An 18,792-nucleotide genomic window follows, 5' to 3' on the forward strand; every position below is an offset into this window, starting at 1 on the left:
CTACAGATAAGAGTGAGGCAAGGAAACGGGCTGCCAGCATAAGCATCAGGTTTCCTTCTTCTCCCACTAACATCTCTCTTGTGGCTCTAACATCAACACCAATAAAAACATTCATGCACACAGGCTTGCTTCTCTTTACCAAACTTACCTTGTACATTTATGTTTTGTATCTTTGCTTATTCCATTTCTCCTGCCTGGACGTTGCTTTCTTCTCCCTCTCTCCAACTCATTACTTACTCTATTATGCAGACTTTCCAACAACCCTCTCTTATTGAATGATTTCTTGCTTCCTTGAATTAAGTGCTTAGAACACTTAACTGACAATGATATACTACCTCATGCCATGGTTTAATTTTTTTCATGCAGCATAGCTGAAATAGTGGTCAGAGTGACCTAAGGAAGGTCAGCTGGCTGGACACCTAAAGGCCTCATTAGCTGACATTACTTTGAGGAATTGATCATAGTCAAAAAGTCAGGCTTGCAGCCTTGAAGGCCAGAAACTTCATCTTACTAAGAGGTAATAAGACTCACATTAAGGAAGCTCACAACAGAATGAAGCGAGAACTGAGGCATCTTAGATATGCCCTCTGCTAAGCACATTCTTTCCCTTTAGGCAAGCCACGTGAGAGGCAAAATATACCATAAAACTGGCTGATGCTCATGGAATCACTGAGAAAATGGAAGCAATCAGAAGAAAACTTCCACAAGTTCCCACAGGCAACCACTTGCCAGCATCTCTACCCATGTACTCTGCCCTCTGCCTGATGCTTTTGATGAAGAGCCTGCCTGAAGGTAGTTTCTCTGTGCACTAGCTGCTACCCCTCTCACCTACTTAAAGATAATACATTTACCTTCTTTCTACATCTAATTTTTCCTCTCTCCTGTATCATTCCTATCAGTGCACAAATATGCTATTATTTCCTCTACTTAAAAAAAAATTTTCCCTTGACCCCAGCAACCACACCACTTGTTTGTAGTTCTTTGCAACAAAACACCTCAAAAGAACTGTCTAGACTTTCTGTCTCCAACTCCTGTCCTCTCAATCTATCTTATGTCCCATTCCAATCGAGCTTTTGATCCTACTGCTCTACTGATCAAATTTTAGCCCCCTTCTTTCTTGACCTACCAGCAGCATTTATCATGGTTGATCATTCCTCTCTTCTTGAAACACTTGGTTCTCTTCATTTCCAAACGCCACTCTCACTCTCTTGCATATTCCCCTCCTTCACCAGTTGCACCTTCTCAGAAGACTTCTATGCAAGTTCTTCCTTTATCCCAGACATCTTAACCCTAGAGTAGCCTAGAGCTCAGGTTTTCATCCTCTTCTCTATCTTAACTCCTTACTAATGTCACTGATCTTGTGGCCTTAAATAATACTATACCTTTTTCAGTTGCAGGTATACTTTTTTCCCCTCCATATTTTAACATCTCTGAAATCAGGACGAATCTTAGAACAGATGGCATGTGATGACTTAATTTGCAGCATTATTTTCTTTCTTAGGAGTACTTAAAATAATGCTATAGCTTACAATTGACAGTATTTTAGATTTGATGATTATGGTATTAACTGACAGCTTCTAAATTTATATCTCTAGCCAGACCTCTTTCCTGAACTCCAGATGTGTTTCTCTAACTGCATACTTGGTATTTCTTCATGAATGTCTAATAGCTATCTCAAACTTAAAATGTCTAAAACTAAACTACAGATCTTCCTACTCCACCGGCCATTTCAGTAAATGGCAATGCTATCCTCCCAGCTCCACAAGTCAAAAACCTTAGAGTCCTCCTTGACTTCTCTTTCCTTCACACCCCATATCCAATCCATTAGAAAATTCTATTGGCTCTACCTTCAGGATTTATCTAGAATCTTACCCCTTATCATCTTCACTGCTATCAAGTGGTCCCAGTTACCATTATTGCTCATCTAGAGCAATGCTTCTCAATCTTTAGTATGTATAGGAAGGACGCAGAACCTTGTTAAAATGCAGATTTTTCATTCAATAGGTCTAGGTGGGGCCTGAAATTCTGCCTTTCTTCCCCTATATATGTTTGTGGTTTTCTCTCTTTCTCAAGATCCTCTATCATAGAGGCCTTCTCTTATCACTCAGTATTAAATAGCACCATTCCCTCTCACCCACTTCCTATTCCCTTTTCACTGATTTATGTTTGTTTGCTTGCTTTTTCTGGAACTTTTAAGTAATTTATTTTACCCAAGATTACACAGCTCAAAAGCAGTAGAATCAGGATTCTGAGGCAGTCCTCTTATTATTCTTAGAACAGTTATATCCTAAGCACTAATATAATATTTAATGCATATTTGAGAAGACTAGGCTTCTAATTTAAAAGGAATTGCTGGGAAGCAGATGTGGCTCAAGCAATTGGACTTCCGCCTACCATATGGGAGGTCCTGGTTCAGTTCCCAGTGCCTCCTGGGGAAGACTAGCTGGCACGGTAGGCAAGCATGGCAAGCTGACGCAACAAAAGAGATACAAAGAGGAAAGATAATGAGAGGCACAACAAACCAGGAAGTGAGGTGCCTCAGGTGACTGAGTACCTCTCTTCCACACGGGAGGTCCTGGGTTCAGTTCCCGGTGCCTCCTAAAGAAAAGAAGAGCAGACACTGAGAGCACACAGCAAATGGACACTGAGAGAAGACAACAACCAACAACAAGGGGGTAGGGGATAAATAAAATAATAATAAAAGGAATTGCTGCTTTCATTCTTTCAAAAAAGAGTATAGCTGCACTCAATATAGAAATATTATCAATTTGTATATCAGTTTAAAATTTTCCCTATTGCTTATTTATTCACCTAAAAGGTATTAGTGATACTAATACTGTTTTTGACAAATGTTTACTCAAGTCAACAAAATCTTTTTTATTATCTTGTTAGCCTAAAAATGGTAGAATGTCAGACAGAATACAAGGTATTGATTTGTATTTTTTATGTGCTAGGCAGTTGCAGTATATAAAAATAACTACCAATTATCTTAGCCACATAATTTTAAAGATCAGGTTCTTAGTAGTCGGGATAATTTTGTCTTTCTTTTCATTCTCAAAGTGTCACTTTAGAACCATATAGCATCTTTTGCTTATCTTGAAAAGTGCCTTTCTCCTGAATTGAGATAAATGTTTTATAATTCTGTGGTTGTAAAAGTTTATCTTTGCCAGTAAGTTCATGTTATTTCTCCTGAGTTTACTTAAATTCATTGTCTCTTGTTTAAAAAGGACATTTTCTAAATTAATTTCTTAGGCTATTCCCGTTTTTTATATTCTGTCTCTTCGATGAGGATACTTGAGCAGTTTGGAGATGTTTCCCTCACTCATTTCCCACCTATTCCTTCATCCAGGCCTCAGTTTCTAAGTTTGAAGTCACTGAAACCTGCATATGGAACTTATGCAAACTCGACCAAACAAGGAAACACTGGATCAAATTCCCAAGATACTAACAGATTTGTGTCAAATGGATTCAGAATCTCTTCTACTGAGCCCTAGAGAGAAAGTACTACCCTTTGAATATCTCAAAGATTCTCAGTCTTGCCCCTCTCAGCAGTGGAATCCTCCCCCATCCAAATAAAATTTTCCATGGCACACTTACAAAGCAGTTAAAAGCAAAGTGCCAAAAATATAAGCCATTCTGGTGAGGCATGGGGTTGGGGCATCCAGATTTATTTTTCTTTATATAAAGCATTCTGAGAAGGATGATAACTGATAATCTTAAAATGCCAGGTGAAAAAAGTAGATATTCCAAACAAAAGGAAAATATACGCAAGAAAAATTTTTAAATAGTACAATGATAGAAATTCCTTAAGCTGCTATCTTTTAACCACAAATGTTTTATGCTTCAGCTAGTCAAATAAGAAGCCAAAATTACTTCCTATGTCTAGCTCACTGACATCTTTACAAGCCTCTTCACCAAAAATCCTCTGATAGGCATCATAATCCCAGATACTCAAATTGGTCATAAACCCCATCTTCACGTCTCTATCACACTAAAAATGTCCTGCTTTTTAGATACGTGACTTACCACAGCTTTCCTTCCACTGGTATAAATTGGGTTTTTACAATATGCCTGCTTGCTCTTCTGCAGGTAGCGCTTCCAAAAATTATGCAAAACTTCATTCTAAGGTGGAAGGGAAATGATTCAGGTTATAATTACAAATATATGGGCACATCTATATTGCAGAATTACTTGTACTTTACAAATCTAAAATGTATTCTTACTGCTTTTCCTTAAAAAAATTATTATCACCTATAGGTATATTGTAAACACTGAATAAAGCCTACTAATCTTAGATTTTAGAGAAAGAAGGGGTATTAAATTAGATCACCTAGCTGAATACCTTTCTTTTGCAAGTTAAATAAATTAAGGATCAGCAAAAGAAAACAACTTCTACAATGACTATACTCCTAGTTAGAAGTAAAGCTGCCCTCAGGTATACTGACCTACTGACCTCCAGTCCCAATTGAAAGTGAAACAAAACAAAACTTTCCATTTATTCATCACCTACTATGTACAGGCATCCACTAGCTCTAATACAATGTCCCACTTTATGGCAACCAAAACTGAGGCACAAAACTTAAGGAAATTGGCAAGATTACCCAATCAATAAGGAGAAAAACCACAACTAGGATTTAGAGTCAGTTCTGATCTTACCATAATTCCTTTCCTGTGCCATTTAACTGAGAAGGCCCCAACAGTTGTATTCACTGGCTAATTTCAGAGAAACTTTTTAGAATTAACCCGATGAAGGGGGCAGAAAGCTATATAGGAGTAAGCACTACTATAAAATATGGCTATTATCAAACTACTTATAAATATTTATACATAGAATGATTGTGCAGGGAGAAACTAGGTTCACATACAACCATATCAGCCATCTTATCTAAGGCAATGACTATCACTGGTAAGCCTCTAGGGTTTCATGTTTTTGAAATTTTAATTTCTCTAGTACTTTTTAGGATAAACCCAGAGATCATTTTGGCCATGTACTGTTCTGGAGGTCATGTATTTTTGGCTTGCTCCAGATACTGCTTGAACAGCAAAGGCTCCTCTACTAACCCTCCCTCAGTGACTTCAGTCCACATTAATTTTTCTCTCTTTTCTTTTTGCCCTTCATGCTACTTTATGAGTACATCATCATTTATTTTCATGTTAACTCATGCCACAAATGCATAAACCCTTCTGCCCAACTAAGCTGAATCTCTTAGTACTTAATGCCAAGTGTTAGGCATGAAACAAGTGTTCAAAATTCACTTGTCACTAAATAACTGGCTTTTCAAAGAATTCCTGAAATGACTTCAACCACATGAGGGAATATGAAATTCCACATGAGGGATATGAATACATATCATAGTAGGGACACTTTGTTACCCCAGGGAGGCAGCAAGGTCAAAGAGTGGTCTCTGGACCAAGAGGATGAGTATCACCTGGGAACTTTTAACAAGCTCTCCAGGAGATTTTGATGCATTTCCAAGTTTGAGAGCCACCCAGTTTACTGTATAATTCCCCAAAGTACATTCTACAGAACTCAAGTTCTGCTAGAGGCTACATACAAACATACTTATACCAAAGGACTGTGTTCTCAAGTTGTGAATATTGCATACTACTACATCCCCATGAAAATTAGCCAAGTAACATATAAAAGGCACCAACTTTTATATCAAGTGCTTTGCTTTACTTTGTGTAACCCATTGTTTCCTAAATATCTGAAGACTAAAACTTTTAAAAGTTTTCTTTTAGATGTACTGCTTATTTACATCTTGTATAACATACTTCGGGAATTGCTGCTCTAGTAAAAAGATTAAAAGAAAAACAGCAGAAAAATGATTCTTCCAATAGCCCTAGTGTTAATACTGATAATCCTTCTTTTCTCCTCAGTTCCACTTTAACTCTTACTGTTCTTCAAACAACAAAATATAAAGCTAACATCTAGAAACAAACAGACTTACCTTTAATTCTGGGCCCACTCCAAGGGTCTTTAAGGCTTCTGCTTGTTGATAAAGTATGTACTGAAAACCTTCACACACATACCAATCCCAGCCTTTCTCTAAATGACAAATAACATACTTTAGACATTGGCATTCCTAGTTTACTAACTGTAGTACTACTACATAATTATAGTTCGTATTTTATACATCACAACTTGGATTCTTTTATACCCTTGAATAGGGTTTTCATTCTTAACCTTTTCTTGTTTCCAATTTGGCAAATCTGGACACAAATGCTAAAGCTAAACATCATTTTAAAAAGTTTATCAAATGTTAAATGTTTTCAATTATCTTTCTGAAATATCAGCCTAAAAGGCAGAGAAATGAATAATCACCACGTTTAAAAAAAGTGAAATTTTTTAAAATGTAAATTTTTCTGAGTCAGTGCCCAGCAGAATTCTAAATTGAAGTACTCATCCACTGCTTTCACCATTCCTCTACTCCAACTCACAAATAGAACAATGAGTTTTTGGTGAGTGAATGAGAAAAAGTTAAGATATGATGGTCCAGAAGTACAGGAAGGTAATTAGAACATTCATAGAAAACTGTTCACTAGCACTCTGTTTTTCTGGAAATAGGTCTAGGTTATAGAAATTAACTAAAATCAGGAAACTAATACCTGATCTCTGCCTAGGTACCAAATGTGTGCTAGGTATTTTAAGTAGGTTATTTTCTTCAATCCTCCAAACAACTCTTAGAGATTATAAAGAGATTTGCCACAATAGACAGAACTATATGATTAAATATAACTACTAGTTAAAGAAAAAGTTAAAATCTGATAGTCTTATATTTTCACCTCTCACTGCTGGACAAATACTGTAGCTCTTTAAAAAAATGTTATCAGCACTTTTTACGGGTCACTTCTGAAATGTGTTAACCTATGATTCCAGATCTCTTCTCTGTAGGACTCCTACTCCTCTCCCTCACCTAAATGCCACAAGATCTTTCCACTCCTGAGGACTAACATGACTCCCAGAAAGGCTCTTGGGTTGTACATGAGTAAAACAGATGTCTGCAATTTTGAAGCATTTAGAGTTAAGGGAGTTTAAATTCTTCATACTGTATGCATGTGCAGTCTCTTCTCCATGAACACTGTTCTTAGAAATTGATCAAGTCTTACTTTAAATCCTGAGTTTGTGCTCCCATTACATAACAAATGGTATTACAATTCTCATTTTGTAGTAGAGAAGTTGGGTGTACGTGGTATCGAAGGCCAGGATACGAGAACTCTGAGAAGGAAGTTAATTTATTTCCACCGGCTGGACTCAGTGGACACCTATTTTTTTTTTTAAAGATTTATTTATTTATTTCTCTCCCCTTCCCCCTCCCCGCCAGTTGTCTGCGCTCTGTGTCCATTCACTGCATGTTCTTCTGTGACTGCTTCTATCCATATCAGCGGCACTGGGTGCGACGGCTTGCTCGGTCGGTAGAGGTGGGGGTCTGGCTGCGGACGAGGGGTCGGTCCAGCTTTGGACGAGGGGTTGGTCCCGCTTGGGACGAGGGGTCGGTCCCACTTGGGACTAGGGGTCGGTCCAGCAGCAGACGAGGGGTCGGTCTCACAGGGGATGCGCGGTTCGGCTGACGGGGTCGCCCGGCAAAGCCGGCGACGAAGGGGTCGCCCGGAGAAGCAGGCGACGAACTGGGGACAAGGGAGGCCAGGCCCTTGTCGGGGGCTCTCAGGACTGGAGGGCGCACGGCAGAAGAACTACCGCGGAGACAAGGTAAACACGCAAGTCCACTTTATTGAAGGAGAGGCAACAGTTTTATAGGGGCTGGGGAAGGCTGATTGGTCGAAGCCACGCCCTGTTCTGATTGGTTGCCGGCGAAAGGTCAGTGGGCGGTACTGGACGGGGGAGGGGTGGTGATTAGGGATTGGCTGTTGCTGTTGCTGGGGGAAGTGGCAGGGTTTAGTGATTGGTGGCTGCTGTTGCTGGGGTAGAGGGCAGACTTGAGTTTCCCGCCCACGCCTGGCTGTTGCTGCTGTCGGGGGAGGGGAAAAGGGCAGACTGGAATTTTCCGCCCTGCGCCTGCGCAGGGAGAAGGAAGAAGAAGGGTGCCGCCTCACAAGGCATCGGGTGGCGCCATCCGGGAGGAGGGGCGGCCGCGGAAGCATGGCTGCCGAGAAGGGGAGACCCGAGGGCACTCTGCGCCCACGCCAAGCTCCCTTCAGGGGTGGCGGTGAGTCCGACCAGCCACCCTATTATGGGGGCAGCGGCTTGGCCTGCCGCGGCTACTCCCCAGTCAGGCCAGCAAACCACACTTCAGCCCGAGGGGTGACCGCAACTGGGAATCTGTGTTTCTTTTTGTTGTGTCATCTTGTTGCTGTGTCAGCTTTCCGTGTGTGTGGCACCATTCTTGGGCAGGCTGCACTTTCTATCATGCTGGGCGGCTCTCCTTACGGGGCGCACTCCTTGCGCATGGGGCTCCCCTACACAGGGGGCACCCGTGCGGCAGGGCACTCCTTGCACGCATCAGCACTGCGCATGGGCCAGCTCCACACGGGTTGAGGAGGCCTGGGGTTTGAACCTTGGACCTCCCATGTGGTAGGCAGATGCCCTATCCATTGGGCCAAGTTCACTTCCCGGGATGCAACTTTGTTTTTTTTTTTCCCAAGGAAAAATTTTATTTCTTTCTCTCCCCTTCCCCCGACCCCGTCCCCCCCAGTTGTCTGCTCTCTGTGTCCATTCACTGTGTGTTCTTCTGTGACTGCTTTTATCCTTATCAGCGGCACCAGGAATCTGTTTCTTTTTGTTGCATTATCTTGTTGTGTCAGCTCTCCGTGTGTGCGGCGCCATTCTTGGGCAGACTGCACCTTCTTTTGCGCTGGGCGGCTCTCTTTACAGGGCACACTCCTTGCACATGGGGCTCCCCTATGTGGGGCACACCCCCGTGTGGCATGGCGCTCCTTGCACGCATCAGCACTCCGGGATGCAACTTTGAATACACATTCAGTCTAAAATCTTTTCTGAACATTCAGAGACTGTAGGGCCTATATTACTTGTTTGGATTTCTAGAGACTAGGTATACTTGGATACAGAATTAGACAATTTTGAATTTATCCACAGGCTATATTAATTTTACAGAAGAAACTAAAGACAAAGAAGTTGAATATGACACGTGACAGCTAATTTCAAACACCTGAAGTTTCTCCAGCAATTTAAACTACACATCTGAAGTCTTTAGACTAGGTTAAGTCTCAATCAGGTTTTACCCTAATATAATTTAATTTAAAATCAATAAGGTTTCAGCCTAATACAAGCAGTCACTATAATATGTTAAAAAGGAATACAAATCATTTAGGCATTCTCTCTGCTATTCATCTAGTATGTCAACATATTTCATACAGACATTTCATTTATATCAAACATATTTCATGTGTGTGTGTACACAATATCATTAATGCTACTTTATGCAGAAGAGTACACCCTTGACATTAGCCTGGTTTCAAACTTGAGAATCGGGTCCTAAAGCAGTTAATGTCATAGAAATAAAAAGCATTAGTTAGAACCTTAGATTCTGCTCAATAATGGTTAATTATATGTATTCATTGGATTAACAAAATAGATTACCTTTCAAAACACACCCATGCCAAGGCTATCTTAAGAGAAAATAATTTTCTCTATTGTAGAAAGGTGTGTTCACTGAGAAATGGATTTGTGAAAGCTGAATATCACGTTTAACTGGCCAAACCTGACAACTGCAATTGAATCATTTCAGAAAATAAATATTTTTTTTCTTTAAAAGCACAGAAAATTACATTTGTAAGAAATAATACATATATATCAGAAGAACATATGCCAATAGATACAGAAGAACACATGCTTCCTTTGTCGATTTTTTTTGCATAATAGTTGCTTCTCTGGGAATACAGCTCATTGATAAAAAGCAGGATTAAAAAAGGATGTGCTTCAAAAAATGTGTTTCCAAGTATACTAGCAATAGTTACCCATTTTAATTCCAGTTGGGACTACCTGCTTAAAAAAACCTAGCATTTTTCTCTAGAATCTACTTAAAATTACATTCCATCTCCCCAAACCATGAAGGTGAAAGAAAACTAAAGAATTGCCAAGACAGGTGGTTAAAAATGCTAAGCATGTAACAAGAAAGAGCATACCAAATTTTCTTTTTCTTTTAAGTCCCCGGTTGATGGCTTGTATCTTGGTATTAGGAATAACCTCAGTGTTTATAACTTCTTTAGATCTCTGCAGGAAACAGCAACAGACAATTAAAAACATAGTTTTACATGCCCATAAACATATTTTAAGGATGCTCTGGAAAGTATAATGAACCAAATTGTGAGTGCCAGGACCAATGATGGTAACATCTTGGGGAAATTACATAACTTTTAACATTCTGGTTAATGCTCATGTTGCTTTTTCATTCAAAATTTCTTATTACCTGGAATGTAGTAACTCCTGAATAAATATCTGTTAGAATGATTAAACTTGTATTTTAAATCACTTTTTAATGTGATCAAACCAAACAGGTACAGCAATCGAATTCAGTTACTTTTATCTCTATCCAAAACAACTTTGGAATTAAATGGAGCTGTGGTTGAGTCCCTGCTTCCCATGTATGAGGTCCAGGGTTCAATCCCATTACCTCCTTAAAAAAAAAAAATCTGTATTTTTTATAATCAACAAAGCCTAAGCTACATATATTCTCCTTTTGTACATATTTGAATAATACTCTAAATCAGTTTTCATTCATGAAATTATAGAAGTATGACTTTTTTAATAACTTTTTTTTTCTTTGAGGTACTAGAGGCTGGTGACTGAACCTGGGACCTCGTATGTGGGAAGCCAGTGCTCAACCACTGAGCTACATCAACTTCCCTAAATTGGTTTTTTCATTTGTTCTGCCTGTTGTTTGTTTTTTCAGGAGGCACTGGAACTGAACCTGGGAGCCACATCCGCTCCCCAAAAGTATGACTTTTTACTTTTAATCAAACTTATAGAAATTTAAAATGATTCCATACTACAAAGACTTCAATTCCAAGTGCTCTCAAAGGCACTCTCACAACCAAAAATAAAATTATTATGCGTTAATGCTGGAAGAAAGGTGAAGATTTTTAACCAACAGGAAACATATATGCATTTTCTAAACTTAGAGATTTGGAATGAAATTTATCCAACTCTAATTAAGAATAAAAGGAAAGATGTCTCTATCAATTGGGTTTTTGGAATGTCATCTCTCCAGTCACAGAAATCACATTGAAAGCAATTTCAGTGTACTAGGTTAGGCACACTGAGAACATATGACATGTCAAAATAAATACAAAAGCAGTTACTCAACAAAGACAGGTAAACATATGAAGGGCAGGCAGGGAAAAAAGGCTTAAAATCTAAATCAGTTAAAATGTAAATCAGCAAAAAAAGAAAAACCTAACATTCAGAAACAGAAGTATAATTAATTAAGTTACTGAATGGCAATGTTCTGGAATAGTTACAGTCAATAAAAATGCCTGTAAATGTTTAGAACAGCACAGAAAAACACTTAAATTATTAAAAAAGAAGATTCAATAGTACTTAGATATCCCCTCCCCACTCTTACACAGGAAAAAAAAAAAAAGACAAAAAAGGGAGCTAATAAAATGTTCTGTACTGCACTTATCACTTGAGTTGTTCAACACACAGCTTTGCCTATTATGTGAGCTAGGTTCTGACCTATAGGAAGATGTTGCCCATCTTCAAGCAGTCTACATTCCTGGCAATTTACTCCATGCAGGTTGACAATCTTTCAGTAGGGCTAGGTAAGCCAAAGCTCAACATATAAATGCATTACCTTCTCCCCAGTGGGGGACATGACTCCCAGGGATGACCCTCCCTGTCACTGAGGGATTACTACCAAACACCAACTAGCAATGCAACTGGAAAAAGATGTTTACCAAAAGGGGGAAAGGGTAAAGACAATGAGTTTATATGGTCAAGAGACTTCAGAGTGAGTCAGGTCATTTCAGAGGTTATATTTATGCACATCTCAGCAGGAATTCATAGACTGCCAAAGTAAATATTGCCTCAGATAGTGGGGCTCCTTAAGGCTCTGGAGACATCCAGACAGTGCAGGCAGGACAAATAGCTCAGGAGTTTGGCACCCTGCTAGTAGGCCCTACTTTGGAATTTATGCTCTCCAGTGTGATAGAGTTGGACTTAGTTGTGTTTTCCTGACACATGGCTCCACTGCCCCTCTATCTGAACCTATAGCTAGTACTTGAGTTGATAGTTTTAAGTCCAAGAGACTTATATCTTTAGGCGGTCCATTTGCCAGTTGAGCCCTGAATCTCAACAGACTTGCAACACCTACTCTCCAATGCATTGGACTCACCCAGGACAACTAACAAGAAGATGACTGACAATGACCATCTCAAGGAAAAGATAGAGTCTGCAACTGCAAGCAAGAAATGGGTATCAACATCACAGAATCCTCAGGATTGGGGAATGGACAATGGACTAGAGTAGATTCACAGTTGCTCTACTGTAGACTTGTTGTGATCCTAGCAATGGAAGAACTTTTATGATGGATGTGGAGGCAGTGGCCACTGGACGTTCTGAGGGGAGGAAGAGGGAAAAAGAGGTATAATTTGGAGGCATTTTTGGAACTTGGGAATTATCCAGAATGACATTTCAATGACAGATACAGGCCATTGTATATCATGTAATAACTTGCAAAAATGTGCGGGAGAGAATGTAAACTACAATGTAAACTATAATCATCGCTCAGTGGCAATGCTTCAAGATGTGTTAATCAATTGTGATAAATGTACCACACTAATGAAGGATGTTGCTGATGTGGGAAAATGTGGGAGGGTTAGGGAGCGGGGCATACGGGAATCCCCTATATTTTTTGTGTAATATTTATGTAATCTAAGTTTCTTTTTAAAAAATAAAATAATAAAGTAATTATTAATGAAAAATAAAAGTAGAGCTAGGTAGCACTATTAGGACTTTCAAGCTACAATATTATTGCAGCAGATTTGATCAGACTGAACCAAATAGACACATTATCAAAGATAGAAATAAAGGAAGTAGTTAATGGAGTTCAATTTCTACAAAAATAGTATGCTAACTTTGCTGATAGCAAACAGTCCATTTGGATACAATCTCTCTTCACTGTGTTTATATTATACTGCTAATGCAAAAGCCATGGTAAGTAAAACTGCTAGAGCTTTAACAGAAATCAAGGCAGAGGCACCAAACTGGACCTATTTTATAAAATGTACACTCTGATAAGATATTTGTGCAACCAGCATCACAATCAAGATAATAATCATCCCCATCACCCAACAATTTCATCAAGTGAATAAAAATCTTTTTTACTATTCTGTATGACTACATGGGAAGTAGACATAAGTACTTCAGCTGCATGCTGAAGTTCAATGATTGTGTCAAAGAAAAGCACTTGTACAACTGAGTTGCCAGCTAAATTAACCATTTTTCACATGGAAAACATATTTGCACTTGTTTCATGTATTTTGTCCAGGTTTTCACTTGTTTAAGGTAGGAAAGTAAATCCTTGTTAGTCCATCTTGAGCCAGAAGCAGAAGTCTACATACTTACTTTTTGTCTGTCCCATATTTGTCTTTCTGAAGCCTATTTGGTAAAGGTAATATTTGTTCTGTCCTGACTCTGGACTTGGAGCAAATCCCTTTCCACAGAGAAGAGTCTTGGCATGTTTAGCCTGTCCAATAGCAGGCTGTCCACACCCTTGATTATTTTGGTGTATTGCCCTTAAGGTGTGGTAATCAAAACAGGAGCTAGAGCTCCCATTCTCTAAGATCACACAGAATGGTATGATAAACTCTATTTTAAGAGGCAGGTGTGGTGGGGTAAAAAGAACATGGGAGTCAGAAGATTCAGGTTCAAGTCCTGGCTCAGACACTTTAAACTTCAGTAACTTTGGCAAACTCACTCCAAATCTGTGAACCACAGTTGCTCCACCCATTTTTAGGCATAATATATCTCATAGTTTGCTATGAGGAAATGAGAGAATACTTTGTAATCTGTAAGGTACTGAACAAAAATAAAATGATAATAAAGCATCTTTCCAGTACTCTCAACAGTCCTCAATCTTTGTTTTTCCCCCACTAAATAATCAAAAGGACCCTTTATTTTAAATGTAGATAGTATCATAATTCATCAAAATAATTTATAATAGTTAGTAGTCTCAAGTATTTTTTCTTATAAATGATGCTTTCTGAAGTGAAAAATAATAGAGTCAGTAAGTCTTTTAAAATTACCTATTTTAGGACATATTAAACTAATGATAATATAAGTAAAAAAAACTTGTCTCCTCTGAAGTCTTCTAAAAAAGGAAATCATGAAAATTTTCCTGATCCTCTAAATATCACTCACTCATTAAAAGAGATGAAAAAGAAACAAATGAATTTGAACAGAAATGCCAATTTCCTATGTTTTGTTCTTTGTACAAAACCAAGCCTTTAGAGTTGAAATTATATTCTGGTTTCCCTCTGTCAGCAAGAAATTACTTAACAGCAGCTCAGAAACATTATTATCTTGGTGAAATATACTTCATCATCTACTGATGATCATCTAACTGATGGTACTCCAATCTATATTTGCTTTCTCACCTCTTCTAATCTTCCTAAGCATCTCCACAGGACAAGAAAATGCTCATCCTCTCAAAGATGGTTCTATCCAAATAGGAAATCAGTTCAGGGTTTTTCTTGTATTTCAATATTCTTTGTAAAGTGCCACATTTCACAGAGAATGCAAAGCCTAGTGAATCACAGCATTCCACTCTGAGAGCTCAACTTTAGCCTTCCAAATGTCACTGTTTTGAGGAGGAGTCATCACAAATTGCCAGAGCAAGATAGCCTTTCTGATTCAGTGGATCAATAGCTTTCAGACAGTGTTCAACTGATATCTGGTAGAGCCGATTATGCTCCCCAAAGGTCCATTGTTGAGGTCCTCCTCACCCGTGGCACTCATGAGTCATGGTGGGTCTGATGTGCATGTTTCTGACATATCCAGGCAAAGGAAATTATTTAAAACCAATTCATGTTCTTCATTATAAACTCAGATGTGATTTGGGTCACTACAGTCATATAACATAAGCACTACAAGGCCTCCCTTCTGACTTGGGCAACCTTGTGCCACCAGACACTTGTTGGTCTGGTGGTGATAAAGCATTCCATGCTGAAGGACTTTGGGGCAGTCTGGCCCTCTATTAATAAAAATGGGTTATGTGGTTTGGCATTGGGCCCAGAAATCTGCATCTCTGATAAATATTATCCAAATACCATTTAAATTAGTTACAACCCAACTTCTTTCTCAATTCAACATGCCCACTAATATTTCCATAGCTTTTGGTCTTCAGATCAGGTCTTAAGGGAAAATACTGTTCCTTATATTCATCCAACCACACATGTGCCAGCCTCAAAGAGCTGTGTATTATAGTGTCCTGGCCTTCAGGAGAGCTATATGGTCGCCTTTTCCAGAAAATGGGTCCTACTCTAGAGCTAGGAATGATGAAGAGCTTACCTCTACACGTCCATATATGAAATGATAATTCTAAATTTTCTCCTCCCAGATACCTATGCCACTGTCATACTCCAGATAATGACATTAAGCTCCCCAGATATCCATTTCACTGTCATTGAAATAGTGTCTGTTCATGGCAAACTATCCTCTGGCCATTGCAGGTGACTTTACCGGTGCAGTAGCTCCTTCTGGTCCTCCTAATTCAAACAGAGGAACAAAAGCCCATTTAAAGTGTAAGTCCCAATTGAATCCCCCTTGTACAAGAAGAGGAGATGAGCTATATATGAGCATATCACTACTGATGGTATCAATCACTGGGCACATCACAGTTTTATGGTCTTCTTGGATTACAGCCAGCAAGGGCTGTAGATACATCTCATTCAATCCAGGAATACAAGAATTTCTCCTGTAGCATGTGCTGCTCCAATCATTCTTCCTCAAATCAATCCCTCGCACTTCTTATTTCTTATTACTTTAGCTTTTCCAGGGAGCTATTTTTTTATATATTCATCAAATTTTCCTTTTAAATCATCAAAATCACTATCATTGTCCACTAGGATAATTTCATGAAGAAGAGGTGCTGGAATACCATCTATGACACTGTGCACTGCCCAAAGCAAGACAGAAAAAACTTCATTGTAGAAAAAAATAACAACACTAGTGACTGGAAGATCAGTTTCTTTATATACTGCACCCCTTGTATCTGGCACATCTCTATGGTAGACCAAGTGGTTAGTGATAAGCATATTAAAGGCTTTTTGATAGCCCAAGTTTCTCAACTCCTGATCATGTTCATTAAAAATCATACTTTTTCAGGACTTGGAGTTGTCCTGAATGATATTGCATGGACAGATGCAGGACATTATATATCCTTCCATAACCCATGAATGGACTGGGAGAGAGTGTAAACTACAATGTAAACTATAATCCATGCTGTGTAGCAGTGCTTCAAAATGTATTCATTAAATGCAATGAATGTACCACACTAATGAAAGAAGTTGTTGATGTGGGAAAAGTCAGGAGTGTGGGAATGGGGCATATGGGAACCTCCTATTTTTTTTTTTTAAGATTTACTTATTTATTTCTCCTCCTCCCCCCATTGTCTGCTCTCTGTGTCCATTCACTATGTGTTCTTCTGCGTCTGTTTGTATTCTCATTAGGCGGCTCCGGGAAACAATCATGGGACCTCCCAGAGTGGGAAAGAGGTGATCATTCTCTTGCACCACCTCAGATCCCTGGTCTGCTGCATCTCTTATTGTCTCTCCTCTGTGTCTTTTTGTTGTGTCATCTTGCTGTCTCAGCCTACCACATTGGCCAGTACTCCTGCATGGGGAGACAATTCTGCATGGGGCAGCACCCCATGTGGGCCAGCTCACCTTTACCAGGAGGCCCTGGGTATCAAACGCTGGACCTCTTATATGGTAGATGGGAGCCCAATTGCTTGAGCCATACCTGCTTCCCTATATTTTTTAATGGAACATTTTGTATGATCTATGTATCTTTAAAAAAAAAAAATTTTTTTTAAAATCATACCCAAATTCAGGGGAGAATTTCATATTGCCTTTTCCTGGATCATCAATCTGATTATCTATCATGTCAGCAATCTTGTTTGCTTTGAACTGTGGTTCTAATACTCAATTTGTACCTCGAGTGAAATAAGGATAGAATTTTGGGGAGAATGGCTCATAGTGTCCAGACCCTTGGATGGGCATATTCTTAAGTGGTTGAGTCACTTCGCCGAAGTTTAAATAAACAAAGAGCAAAGTCATCCAGGTAATGGATGTAAAAAGGCATTCATAACAAAAATAACAAAATGTCACACTTCCCATTATAGACCTAGCATAGGTGAAGTGCCATTTTCAATTTCCTTACAGTAGTTTCCAGCTATTTTCTTGAAAGTATACTCAGTATTCCAAACTGTCACACAGCAAACATTTGTTAAGCCTTGAAGAGCCCAGAAACATCCCCTTGTGGCTCTGGTGGGGGAAGGGAAGATCAGTCTGTTGTGAAAGGCACCCAGAGTCTTCTTAACAAGGCTCGGGGCAGCTGATGTGGCTCAGCAGTTGAGTGCAGGCTTTCCACACATGAGGTCCCAGATTCAATCCCTGGTCCCCTTACTGGTTTTCTTTATCCAACTACATACCACAAAAAGATCATCTGGCATCCTTTTCCAATATGAATATGCTCAGGGATTTGGTAGGATGAAGCAGAAGTATCCCCGACACTGGCTGTCCAAGATTGCTGTCTTCCAGAACTCAGACTGTGGCATCTTCTCTCCCGCCACAGACCCCTCAATCTTTCAAACAATCTATTTTCCAATCCTCTAAGCTACTGAAGCACATTAAAACCTCTTTAATGTCTTAACTAATATAGAAACATACTATCTTCTGAGTACAATATCATTTCCCCTTAAATCATAAAGTTTCAACCAGAAAATCATTTATAAATGTAGTTAACTTACTTTCAAAATCTCACCCTAAATCTAATTTACAAACTCCTTAACTCAACTATGTACATTCTTGACCACTGCATAAGCAATAAAAATCTATCAGTTCTTTGGAACTGTGCTATAAATCAGGTTGAAACTGCAATTTTAAAATAAATTCATAAATGATATCTATTACTTACTTCTGTAACATTGTGGCAAGAAGTGCAATAATATTTGCCTTCATCAGTAAGGCCCCAAGAGACAGCAGCACACTGAGTACAGCGTTCCTTGAACTCTTTCTATAGAAAAGGATAGGAAATGTGTTACGATCAAACCACACTTGGTACAATGAATCTAAACGCTGCAGTTCTGCTTAGAGGATTTCCTGCAATTTTACGTTATAAATGAAAAATAACAGAAAACAAAAAATAAATCAGCGAGATTGTCTGCAAACAAGAAAAGGCCAGTTCAGTCTCTTAACCAGTTTGAAAGCCAATTAAACTATTTTCTAAAATATGCAGAGTATGAGGGAGAAAAAGAAGAACAGGTGGTTAAGACTGCAAACAAAGAGTAAATTAAAACTTCTTGAAAATGCTGTGTGAAAAAAGACAAACTTTAAATATAGAGAAGACTAAAAAAGTAGAAGTAGCATATGATTTGGAACCTCCTCCAGGTCACTAAAAACACACCACAAAGGAACCTGATTTTTACTAGAACTATATCAAGTTTCAATGTATTCATTCAGCAATATAACTACTAATAACAACTATATATTTATCAGGCATTTTACTGGGTGGGAGGGATTCAATGGTAAGCAAAAGAGACATGGTCCCTACTCACAGAATATACAGACTAATTGTGAATTATAATTATT

The 18,792-nt window shown here is 38.9% G+C and overlaps 1 protein-coding gene and 1 pseudogene across 2 annotated transcripts in view; both read right to left on the reverse strand.

The window, feature by feature from the left end:
• Positions 1–18,792, reverse strand: part of TAF1B (TATA-box binding protein associated factor, RNA polymerase I subunit B) — an 80,866-nt gene that overhangs the window by 61,215 nt on the left and 859 nt on the right. For both annotated transcript variants that reach the window (XM_004457209.3, XM_071211941.1), the window contains exons 2-5: positions 18,119–18,217; positions 10,105–10,192; positions 5,952–6,049; positions 4,027–4,122 (exon numbers count right to left, since the gene is read on the reverse strand). In XM_004457209.3, coding sequence (XP_004457266.1) covers positions 4,027–4,122; positions 5,952–6,049; positions 10,105–10,192; positions 18,119–18,217 — 381 coding nt within the window. The remainder of the gene's footprint in view (positions 1–4,026; positions 4,123–5,951; positions 6,050–10,104; positions 10,193–18,118; positions 18,218–18,792) is intronic.
• Positions 14,672–17,393, reverse strand: LOC101419904 (polypeptide N-acetylgalactosaminyltransferase 11-like; annotated as a pseudogene).

Source organism: Dasypus novemcinctus, chromosome 25 (genome assembly GCF_030445035.2).
Source record: "Dasypus novemcinctus isolate mDasNov1 chromosome 25, mDasNov1.1.hap2, whole genome shotgun sequence".
In the NCBI taxonomy this organism is placed as follows: domain Eukaryota; kingdom Metazoa; phylum Chordata; class Mammalia; order Cingulata; family Dasypodidae; genus Dasypus; species Dasypus novemcinctus.